General features: G+C 43.4%; 1 protein-coding gene across 1 annotated transcript; it reads right to left on the bottom strand.

The window, feature by feature from the left end:
- Positions 1 to 951: 951 nt before the first annotated feature.
- On the bottom strand, positions 952 to 10732 carry LOC125439192 (mitochondrial amidoxime reducing component 2-like). Its single transcript, XM_048508185.1, has 7 exons — positions 10444 to 10732; positions 6500 to 6673; positions 5809 to 5971; positions 4521 to 4661; positions 3356 to 3417; positions 3052 to 3123; positions 952 to 1829 (listed from the first exon to the last, which is right to left on the bottom strand). Exons 1-7 carry the CDS (start codon positions 10707 to 10709, stop codon positions 1703 to 1705), a joined length of 1005 nt encoding a protein of 334 aa, XP_048364142.1. The 5' UTR covers positions 10710 to 10732; the 3' UTR covers positions 952 to 1702.
- Positions 10733 to 12155: the final 1423 nt, after the last annotated feature.

The raw sequence follows: 12155 nt of genomic DNA, 5'->3' as shown, positions 1-12155 counted from the left end.
GTTTGAGTATATGTAAAGTTATTGACCAAACAACTTCCCTTGCACAGAAGACACTTCTTTCAGTCATCTACCTTAAAACAAGAACAGCACAAATTTCGTATTTGTTACAGTTGCAAACTGCATATATCTGTAGGAGTTCTATATTTCATGTGGGAATTGCATTTGCTAGGATTACTCAAAGAACATGTGCGCTGTATCTATGAAATAGTCACATATTAATTGCATTGAAAATTATGATTGTATGGAGAGAATCCCAACTCTTCTGGTGTGAACAGTTTATTAAAATATACTATTATAAAAGCATTTACCATGTCTGAACTACTTACATGAATTTTCAGCCCTACATGTGGTGAGAAGCAAGGCTTACCTTTCTCCCCACCTGGTGTGCCAACTTTACTAGCCACTCAACTGCAACAGACACATCTGCATAGGTCGCTGTCACCACACATAGAATCAGTTTGTGCATCTAATCTCCAAAATACAATCCATAAACTAGCTGTAGGATGTGAACTTGTGTATGTGGGGCCATTTCCACACGGCCACACTGAGGGGTGCGTCGGGGTATACAATGCCGACACACACACCCCGGGACCGTTCGCACGAACGTTCCTGGTAAAGGCAGAGAAGACGGCTCTGTGCCGTCGCCCGAACGACGTACCTTCCCTGTGACCTTCCGGCATGTCGCCCAGGCCAGGGGACACGCCTCCCTGCCCTGCGCCACAGTTCTGGAGTCGCAGGGCAGGGTGGGCATGTCCCCAGGCCTGGGCGACGCACCAGGAGGTCGCAGGGAAGGTACGTCGTTCGGGAAAGGGGGGGATGGCGCCTTCCAGCTGCTGCCGTTTGCATGGCCGCAGCTGGAAGCCACTGTTTCCAGAAAACCTTGCTCGGGGAGCGAGGTTTGGAAACAGCGGCTTTGCACCACTGGGGGGGAGCGAGGGCAGTGCGGCTGCAATGCAGCTGTGCCCCCCCCCCCATGCGAACAGCTCCCTCGGGATGGCGTTTTTGCCATCCCTAGGGTGCTGCTATTGGCCCATGCGGAAAGGGCCAAGAATTCAACCCTATTCAGGTATTACTCAACTGCATACATGACTGGTAGCAGTGAGGTTAGTGTGCAAGGTATGCACTCTCCCCCAATCCTCTGAACACATAGGGTCAGGTTCCATCAAAACCAGACCAAATAAAGGTATAAGTGCAGTCAACCTGTGCAGGAATTACAAGCTTTAAAAGATCCAGTTAAAGACTTCAAACTGTAAACTTCTCAAAGGGTTTTAAAACAGCTGACTTTCACATTCAACAAAGTTTAGCAGAATCCATGCAGAAAGTCTGTTTGCACAAGAAATGAACACTATTCATTTTTACATAAGCCCATTTCAGTCATTACATTTTCTGAGTGCTTACTATGTGAACCAGGAGAAAGCATCATGTGCAATTGACTTTGTTCAGGGTATGCATTCATAAGAACAGCCATGCTGGATCAGATCAAGGCCCATCAAGTCCAGCAGTCTGTTTACATAGTAGCCAACCAGGTGCTTCTAAGAATCCCACAAGTTCACACGTACTTAAATTGGAATAAACATGTAGCACCCAGTTGAGACAAAATGGCTGTTTTGCACACTGTGACAATCATGCATAATGCACTTTCCCATTCCATGTAGTAGGAGGCACCAAAAATGTGACTGAAAGGTACTATATATATCTTCAGTCAGCAGATTATCTTATACACAGGGTCTCCAACTTGAATTACTCCAGTTCTATCAACAGCATATAGCCATCCAAAAGGGGGGTCATTCTTAAAGGAATGTTGTTCAGAAGGATCACACTTGCGGTAGCTGAAAACAAGGCAGAAAGATGAGCCATTAGTAGGAAATTATAATAAAGCTAAAACAAATGTTGACATACAAATGGGCAACATATAGTAGGATAGTACTAGGACAGTGAACACACACTGTTGTATCAATTGAGAGGGTGGAATCTGAGTCACAATGGAATCCTGTGTTACAATAGCAGAATAATTTTGGAATGTTACTTTTCTAAATCAAAAAAGACTGTCAGGATTTTCATTAAAGCACATAATATAAGGACATGCCATTCTGTTCAGCTCTTTGCTACCAAACTAGAGCATGGTGAGTATTGGGTGAAAAAATGATACTTTCTTCCTGCTCCTTAAAATGGAACAGTCAATCAAATACCACTGAACAACTGGCAGCATAGCTAATATATTCCCTTAGGATAAGCTATGAGGAATACAAAAGGGAGAAATAGAAATGTGTCTGTACTTATATTGGAAGAGAATCAATTAACTTATAAGAACCCTTTCATGTAGATGACTTCCATGTAGAAAGAAAACTTCCATGTAGATGATTTTTTAAAAGCACCTTTTAAACTGCTTTTATATAGGTTAATATAGTTCAGGAAACCTCAAAAATGTACAAGAATCAGTTAATTTATTAAGAGGGAAATGGTTCATGGAAAAATCTCTTTACTATTGGGTCTTAATACATTAACTGGAAGGGCTTGTTTCATACACAATTATTCAGTGACTTTAAGTGTGTATGTGTGTGAGCCATCTACAAAGGAAAATGAATATCCAAGACTGGTGCTGTGAGATCAGGGAGGACTGGTAAATTTCAGTGGCTCAGGAACAACCTAGCACTGCAGGGACTACTCAGCTCAGACATGACTGGCAGTGCTGACAATGGTATCATCGCACCCATTAGCTCAGTGCAGTGGGGCGGGGCAGTGCAGGAAGGAGGCAAATGATGAGCTGACACAATCACTGTAGCTGCTGAAGGGCCGGATCCAAGAGACTCCTGCAAGGCTGGTGGTATTCCATGGGCTCGACACTCCTTTTTCCTGCCCACCTGTAGCCAACTGCAAGCTTTCCTGGTAAGGGAAATGACCAGTCCACCCTGTATGAGATGATATCATCTTTCAGTGATGTCAGAGCTGTGAAAAGCTTCCTCACATACAAAGGGCAACCATTTGATCCTGAGCACCATGGTGTTGAACACCATGAGAAGACTGAAACACAAATGATACTATGTTTGCTACCTTTTCAGCGTTTTTAGTGGTTCCTTCTTATCCATAATCCCAGAGTCTGGATCAACCTTTGTGAATATACACCTGCAGTTACAGAAAATATTACATTAAAAGGTGCATTCTACTAACATATTCCCTTGAGAACAGTCTTAACCTCATCTAAAAAGGACCACTTTTTAGTTAGTGAATGCAGAGGCTGTTGGCCCTGAGCCACTACACCTCATTCGAGGATGGGCCCTGTTTGAAATAGAGATATTCAGAAAGATTTGCTGGTATAAACACACATGTTACAGAGACCAATGCTTGATGCTCTTACCTGGGACAAGACATTCGTCCTTTCAACTTCACCTGACCAATCAATATCTGAACCCATGTATCCTACAGAAAAACAGAACTGTCAGATATTGCAGCAGGATTCTGAGGAGGCAACATAAAAATCTATGAATAAAAATATCTAAATTGTTTAGGAAAGTGTTTCCATTTTAATTATTGTGCATAGACTCTGGGAACCGTAATTTGGGTGGAAAGACAGCTTATCAATGTTTTCAATAAATAAATAAAATCAATTTATACTGATATGATTGTGGGCAACTAAATAATACCCTCATTATTATATATTTAATTATATATTTATTGACATTTCCCACTGTTTTTTGAACTTGAATCCCCAAAGCATCTCACAATATCCTTAAAATGCAAAATCCTACTAAAAACATGCTGTTTTAAAAATTTAAATCATTATGAATGGCTCTGTGTGGGTGTGGAGAAAGATAAACAGGTTGAAACCAAAACAGGACTTTAAAGTACTGAATTTCAAAACAAAGCAAAATATATGGGAGAGAAGAAATAAAAAGGCAAGTCTGAACTGTACCAGAAGAAGGCATGTGATAAGATCTTTGTAGGAAAACCGCTGCATTTTTATTAGAAGTGCTCAAGTCAAAGACATAATGGAAGCTTGACCACCTCTTCTGTACCAACCTTACGTGCTTTGTCCAATTTTATGTCCTGTTTTAACACCCACTCTGTCCTGTATTTTGTTTTATTGACATGCCTAACAATGGTCAGTTGAAATTGAAGATCTTTGTATGAGTAGTTCATACGAAAATTGCAAATATTTATTGCCCAGAATGGTACTTTTATGTGACTTAAATAGCTCCAGGCTAGCCCAATCTCATCAGATCTCAAAAGCTAATTAGCGTTGGCCCTGGTTAGTATTTGGATGACCTCCAAGGAATACTGGGGTCATGAAGTGGAGCCTGGCAAAGGCAAACCACCTTTGAACATCTGATGCCTTGAAAACCTTGCACTGTACACAAACTTGACTGTACACAAAAAAGGTTCTTCAAGCTGCAAACACAGTTTTCAAGACTTTCCTTTCAGATATATTATTTGTGGGGGGAGGAGGGGAGAGATGTTTAGTCAAGAACTAATGATTTTGAATGTAGCATTCCCAATACACATTTTAAGACCTCATTACTTACCTCTTCATAAGGAGCACAACCTGTCACAACTATGTTTGGCCGGAAATTGGTTATTTTGATTTTCTTCTCTAACTGGGCATTTAGATGTTCCATGGAAGCTTCAGAAATTAATAAGATTGCACCGGCTTCTGCATAGGCAACCTGTACACATACATTTAAAGAGCATTGGTATTTTCAGTTTCCATCATGATTATCTTATTGATAATCTTCTCTTCTGCTGTGGGATGAAATGTAAGCTTTTGCCTGTGATTTTATCAAGCAGCAGAATCACTCTGTGGAACTAAAAAAAATGCCTTCTAGAAATTACATCCTAGCAATTGCTCCAAAGAAGAAATTACTTTGTTTGTTTAAACAAACTCTAAAGTTTAAGACAAACTCTAAAGGTTTTGCAAGATCACACAGTGTTATAGCCTAGCTTAGCTAAAAATAACACAAGGGTAGTTAACCCAAGCTGAGGGCACGATTCAGTCAAAGACAATAACTTCTGATTTCAGTGGATGAGGTTAAACACACACTCATCCCTTCCTCTGAAATCAACGGGGCTCTGTATTTCTTAACTTATGCTGAATCATCCACCAAACTCACTTTTTCATTTCATTTCATTCATACCAAATAAACAAACAGCTGTGGTACTTAAAATAAGCTCAGGATTCAAAAATATCAAGTACTAAAATGCTTAAGAATACAAAAAAGTAACTAAAGAAAGGAAATTCAGCACTGTTTCTTGGAAGAAAATTGTAAGTCTTGCATCCAAAGATCTAACATTGATGGCAATATGCCTGACACCTGTATTTCTCCAACTTGTGAAAAAGCAATCAGAAAACAGATAAAAACAAACATCCTTGCATGGAGTTTTGGCACAAATAGATGTCATGATTACGTTGATTTTTTTCTGGCCCCTTCCCAACACAAGATGCTTCCCCAAACAGCAACAGGCAGCAGTCAAATGGTGTGAAGAAAGCAGGCCAGCAGGCTACTCAAAGGAAAAGGCCAAACACATCTAATTGACTGCATGAATGTATTCATCTTTTAAGCAAAATGCCTTACTCTCCCCTGCTGACATCAAATGATCAAACCCAACAAGGAACTGACACCTTCCTTACATTCCAGCAAATGACATCGTGCAATGTTCTCAGGAGTTTCTTACAAATTCTGGCAGAACATGTTTCCAAGTTAGTATGCCTGGGACTGCACCTTGAAACCACAGCAGCATTCTTGAATATACAAAAAAATAAAGCAAAAAGTAACTGGCAACCCAAATACTTTAGCATGTTTGGAGGATTCTAACCTCATCTGTAGGTTTGAAAAGAGGCAGGAAAGCAATTGGTTTCCTTGTTTTCATGTCTGTTTCATAATGGACCAGTCTGTAAGGCGCTGAGTTTAGGAAGGTTGTGATCCATTGAGCTGCTTCATCTCCACAGTCCCTACCTTCAGCATCAGTTCCAAAGCGCCTAAAGGACCATAAAAATGTTCCCATCAGTACCCTTTTGTAAGCTGTGCATTTAGTGTAATACTTGATGTTACAAAATTACCTCCAACCCATTTCATCGTCTTTCCATATTTTGTTTTCACTCAGATGGTGACTGGCAGCACCACCCCAAACAGAGTTTCACCCTTCTCAGCCCATGAACTTCAATGGACTTGGGAAGGTATAGCACTGCTTAGGATAGTGCTGTGGGTCACTGTGCTACAGAGAAATAAGGAGATGTATGAAATGATTAAGAACGTAAACATAAGAAGAGCTAGCTGGATCAGATAATCTAAGTCAGAACTGATAGAGAATGTAAAGTGTGTGTGTGTGTGTGTGTGTGTGTGTGTGTGTGTGAGAGAGAGAGAGAGAGAGAGAGAGAGAGAGAGAGATTGCACAAATGAACATGCACATCCTGTTTGCTGCGTAATCTTTCATCATCTAAACTGAGAGAGATCATGATCAATAAAGGGCCAGTTTCCAGGGTGCAAGAAGAAAAGTCATCTACTACCTGCAACTGCAGATGGAATTTGTTGCGGGTAGTTTGACAGGAATACTCACTGTTTTCATGCCTGGAGCACTTAAGTGTAAATAGCCAGATTCACAGGTTACAGAAACCAGCACCAAGCGAGGTTCCTGCTTAGCAGACAGTATACGTCCATCTTCCTTGATCACAGCCCAAAATCTGACATGTGAAACAAAAAGAAAAAATGCTCATTAAAGAGTTACAAATGCATATACCATACAAATGCCTCAGTATTAAAATGCTATATCTTCTGAAATCAGTACAAGCGCACATGTAATGCAGGCAATATCAGGACACAGACACAGAGCACGCAATATAAGACTGAGACAGAATGCTAACAGCAACACCATTGTGGCCCTGTAGGAAAAAAGACAGACTTTGGGCTCCCAAGGAATTCTGAAATCCCTTAGAAAGTGGTGCCTACTGGATTGGATTTCCCCATTTGGGTCTGTTACAATGACAAAAGGCACAGGAGTTTTAACTTCAGTATTGTAACTCTTGTTACGGTAGTAGCACTTACATAACACCTTGACCCAAACAAGACCTGGATAAATGAATGGTTTCCTGGCATGCAGCCAATATACTGGAATCCTCCTCAACTGTAAGGCAGAACACTTGGGGAAAATGCAATCAGAAAATGATGCTGCATGAAGTTTCTAAGCCCCTTGGGGAACATTAAGTAATATGTACTCTACTTCAAAGTAGGCAGTGTGGAAATTGGGGCTGAGGTTGAAGCAATTAGGGGAAGGGAGAGAGTTACCTCTGCTATGAGCAGCCCTAATTGGCCAGACTAGCCTTGTCTTGGCAGGGCTTGGAAACTAAGCAGGGTCAGTATTTGGATGTGAGACTACCAAGAAACATGGGGCTGCTATGCAGAGAAAGGCAATGGAAAACCATCTCTATGCATCTCTTGCTTGAAAACCCCACTCTGCCATGAGTCAGTTGTGACTTAACAGCATACTTTACCTCACCTGTAAGCACCCACCCAGAAGGCTCCATCCTCTGTTCCTCCACTGCTCTTGCATAACTCTCCTTTACCACATTGCCCATCACAGTACCCTCCCTCCCACTGTACCATACTGCCTTCACGTTCCATCGTCCAGGAATGGGTGCCCCATCCCCATTATTTCCAAAGGGACCTAATGGTAGGTGGGGCTACCCTTTTGAGCATCCATAACTTTGGACCCCCTGAACCAAACTTCACCAAACCTGGGTGGTATCAGAAGGAGAGTCTCCCAAAGATATCCTGACATTTTGGTAATGCTAGCTTAAACATTGCTTCCCTGTCAGGCACCCTCAAATTAGGGACGTAGGTATAGATTTTTTATGGGGGGGTTCAGGGGGGCAACACCCCCACCTGCCCCTAGGGCATGGCCACGCCTCCCCAAGCCCCACCCCTGGCCTAGCGCTTATAAAAGCAGCTCTCCAAAGCCGGGGATGGCAGACTCCCCCACCCTGCCCTCCCGTGCCCCCCACCAGCTGGGCTCCCAGCTGGCAGCTGGCAGTTCCTTCTGCCCTCCCCTCTGGCAGAGGCATAGAGGGAAAATGGAGCCCAGTGCAAAATCTGAATTTTGCATCCCATCCCCCCTCCCCCCGGGGCAGCCGCTGTGATGCTGGAATCCACCCCCAAACAGCATCACTTACAATGGTTTTTAAACTAGAGAGCCCAAATTCTCCTCTTAAATTCACTTTAAAGGGAGAATCTGGGGTTCCCAGTTAAACAACATTGAAAGTGATGCTGTTTGGGGGTGGATTATCACCCACCCTGAAACAGCATCACTTTCAATGTGGCGTAGTGGTTAAGAGCAGGTGCATTCTAATCTGGAGGAACCGGGTTTGATTCCCTGCTCTGCCGCTTGAGCTGTGGAGGCGTATCTGGGGAATTCATATTAGCCTGTGCACTCCCACACACACCAGCTGGGTGACCTTGGGCTAGTCACAGCTTTTCAGAGCTCTCTCTCAGCCCCACCCACCTCACAGGGTGTGTGTTGTGAGGGAGCAAGGGGAAGGAGATTGTAAGCCCCTTTGAGTCTCTTACAGGAGAGAAAGGGGGGATATAAATCCAAACTCTTCTTCTTCTTCTTCTAAACTGAGGACCTCAGATTCTCCCTTTAAATCCATGCCAAAGGGGGTGGATTTAAAAGGAGAATCTGGGGAAATTTGAGGGGTGCCTGCTGTCAGGGGTGCAATGGTTAAGCTAGAAGCACCAAACTTTCAGGATATCTTTAGGAGTCTCTCCTAATGATACCACCCAGGTTTGGTGAAGTTTGGTTCAGGGGGTCCAAAGTTATGGACCCTCAAAGATGTAGCCTTCATCTTCTATTAGCTCCCATTGAAAACAATGGAGGATGGGGAACTCCTTTTGGGAGTCCATAGCTTTGGACCCCCTGGACCAAACTTCACAAAACCTGGGTGGTATCAGTAAGGGACTCTCCTGATGATACCTGCCAAGTTTTGTGAAGTTTGGTTCAGGGTGTCCAAAGTTATGGACCCTCAAAGGTGTAGCCCCCATCTTCTATTAGCTCCCATTAGAAACAATGGAGAATGGGGCACCCCCTTTGGGAGTCCATAACTTTGGACTCCCTGAGCCAAACCTCACCAAACCTGGGTAGTATCATCAGGAGAGGCCCCAAACAATCCCTGAAATTTTGGTGCTGCTAGCCTAAACAATGCGCCCCCTGCAGGCCAAAAACCTAAAAAGACTAAAAATGTTTTAAAAACCCACAAAAGGGTAGGCAGAGATTTGGACATAAATGGGGGGGGGGGGGTTTGAACCCGAGAAAACCTCCCCTTACCTACGTCCTTGCCTCAAATTTTCCCCAGATTCTCCTTTTAAAGCCACCCCCTTCAAAGTGAATTTAAAGGGAAAATCTGGGCTCCCTAGATTAAAAAACATTGGAAGTATTGTTGAAGACTTTCACCACAGGATGCGCGGGGGGGGGGGGGATCTACCCTGAAACAGCATCATTTTCAATGTTGTTTGAACTAGGGAGCCCAGAGTCTCCCTTTAAGGTGGATTTAAAAGAAGAATCTGGGCTCTCAGCGTCCCAGGTCAGGAAGGGCAGGCGATAAATGAATGAAGAATCTGTGACTTCCTCATAGCCAAGAGATATTTCTGTAGTGTCAACAAGTCTATTATTGGTGACAGAAACATATAAGGAGTAAGAAATGTTAATTTTAATTTCAGAAATTATCTGAAATTATCTGAACACCTCCCTTAAACAAATAATTGCTTTCTTAACCAACGTCTTATCCACCTAGGCACTAGGTAACCTTTATAGATAGTAGCTAAAGGGCTCCTAGGCCACCCAGGATCATTTAAGCATAATAATTTATGAGTGACAGTGATCTTGGAAAATGTAAGCTGAGCTGGCAGGAATCGAAGGGGAAGGGGAAGGTTAGGTCAAGTGGATGGAACTTGAAGTACTGCGACTTCGGTAGTATAAATTGCCACTGATTTATTGAAGAAACGCTGAAGGCCTTCTCATTTCAGAAAGAGTACTACGAAAGAAGAAAATGATAAAATACCCCAACCCTTAAGTGTCCCTTGCTATCTGGAGATTAAGTAAGACGGAATGGCCAAAAAATGAGCGATCAACTTTCCAGCAGATGAACAGGTGTGGAGAGAAGGGGGAGGGCTGCATAAATATGGCGTGCGTCACATGGATTTGGTTTCACGCATATTCTTGGACAGCCAGATGTTGGTGAACATGAGGGGGAAAGCCTCTCCTCCAACCCAAATCTAAAGAAAAGCGGCGAGTGGTTTTGAGTCCCCCGACGTGCTACTGCTATCCGGGTGCTGGGAGTTGGCATACAAGTCTTAAGCGTTTGCCCCAGACGCGATTTGCAAAGGTGTCGCCCGAGGATCCCGGGGACGAGTGGGAAGGGGTCTGCCCCTCTCCGAAAGACCTTGCCCTGCCGTCTCTTACCTGTCGCTAAGGTCCCCTAGGCGGAGGCCCAGCCGGGTCACTTCGGCCCGCGTTACAGACACACCTTGGCAGGATTTGACCGGGTAGATGAGCAGCTCCGACACCGTCCCCACCTGCACCAGCCCTCCACGAGTCCGCCGGCGACGCCACGCCGCAGCCACCCCCAGAGCCACAGCACCGACGGCCGCCACGGCGCAAAGCCAGGCGAAGCGCGCCTGGGGAAGCGGAGGCCACGCACGAGGGGAAAAGCCAGCGGATCCGGCCATGAGCGGCACTCCCTGCTCAGAGACTGTCCTTTAGACCTCTGTGTCCCCAGAGGAAGGCAGCTCCGGCCGGCCACCGCCCTCCCGCTCTTTTATAGCCGCGCGGGAAGGGAAAGAGCCTCCACAGCTACTCTTGCCAGGTGGTCTGCCTGGCTCCAAGCACTGCCGAGCAAACTCCCACCGCCACCCCCACAAAAAGATAAGAGACGGAAACTTAAAAGCGTACATAGGTTTCCTGAGCAGAAGCCCACTTCATCAGATGCATGAAGAATTACATTCACACCCGGATAATTCTTACCCAGATTAAAAGAATCGCTCTGGATTTTTCTTCTCACTCTGAGCCAGTGTGATGCAGTTAAGCTGTTTGCGCTCGCATGAAAAGGGATCTTCTAGATGATGACTGTTGCTTCTCAGTGCCAGGTTTACCTACAGGCTGGGTCCTCAAAAAGCTAGGGAGCCTTTGGCCAAGGTGTACAATATTTTTGACACTGTCATAGGTGTATGGATTTTATTTATGCTTCCCCCCACCCCCCCGCCAATCTCTACGGTATTTAACAATAACATATTTTGTCCTTTAAAGGAGGAATTGTGAATTGCAGAACACTTATCCTCAGCTTTACTTGATTTTGTTTAAAACTCTCTTCCATCTTCCTCTAACCATGAGGGCGGGAGATTGGGAGAGGCCTCACAAATGGAAAACCCAGGGCCTCTCTTCATCTAAATCTGGCACTACATAGTTGCACATGTTGCTGCATGAAATTCATGTCATGGCTACCTAGTCTTTGCTGTACTAGGGTTCGATAATAGCAGCCAGATAGTAGTACTTGCAATAAAATGGAATGCAGAAGAAAGTCCAAGCCAAGCCAAGAGAATTGGGAAAATAAATTAGTGGAATATGTAGTAATGACAAAGCTAAACTTGGTGAATAAGCAACCAATTAAAGAATTCCAAGATAAATAAAAATCATACTATTTATATTGTTCCAAAAAATGAAAAAAGAATAATGGTAAAAAGTGAAGGAGATCACTGAATGATGAATATTAATTTTGATATTATATCTTTGAAAAAGGATTCAAAGGAAATAAGCCAATTATTAACCACTTTATGAAAGATAATAATTTATTTATTTATTTATTTATTATATTTGTATACCGCCCTCCCCGAAGGCTCAGGTTAATAGAACTTTCATTGTGTGACAAAAACTGACTAAATTATAATAAAAGGCATTTATAATGTAATTAAGAATAGCAGTCATTAAGAATAGCCAACAATTGGTGATTGTTTATGACGTCTGTATAATATTATATGTAGAATTTGATTTTGTCTCTTAGGCCCCTTCCGCACACACAGAATAATGCGTTTTCAATCCACTTTCACAACTGTTTGCAAGTGGATTTTGCTATTCCGCACAGCTTCAAAGCGCATTGAAAATGGATTGAAAGCGCATTA

The sequence above is a fragment of the Sphaerodactylus townsendi genome, linkage group LG01 (genome assembly GCF_021028975.2).
Source record: "Sphaerodactylus townsendi isolate TG3544 linkage group LG01, MPM_Stown_v2.3, whole genome shotgun sequence".
NCBI classification, from domain to species: Eukaryota; Metazoa; Chordata; class Lepidosauria; order Squamata; family Sphaerodactylidae; genus Sphaerodactylus; species Sphaerodactylus townsendi.
The sequence above is the reverse complement of the archived record's forward strand: the minus strand, read 5'-3'. Positions and strand labels throughout refer to the sequence as shown.

What these genes read in the sequence shown, in the direction of transcription:
- LOC125439192 (XM_048508185.1), bottom strand. Translation starts at nt 10,709, where the DNA reads ATGGCCGGATCCGCTGGCTTTTCCCCTCGTGCGTGGCCTCCGCTTCCC. An exon ending in AATTCCATCTGCAGTTGCAG is followed by an intron (nt 5,972 to 6,499) that starts GTAGTAGATGAC and finishes ATGGTCCTTTAG; the next exon opens with GCGCTTTGGAACTGATGCTG. An exon ending in CCACTAAAAACGCTGAAAAG is followed by an intron (nt 1,830 to 3,051) that starts GTAGCAAACATA and finishes CCTTGTTTTCAG; the next exon opens with CTACCGCAAGTGTGATCCTT.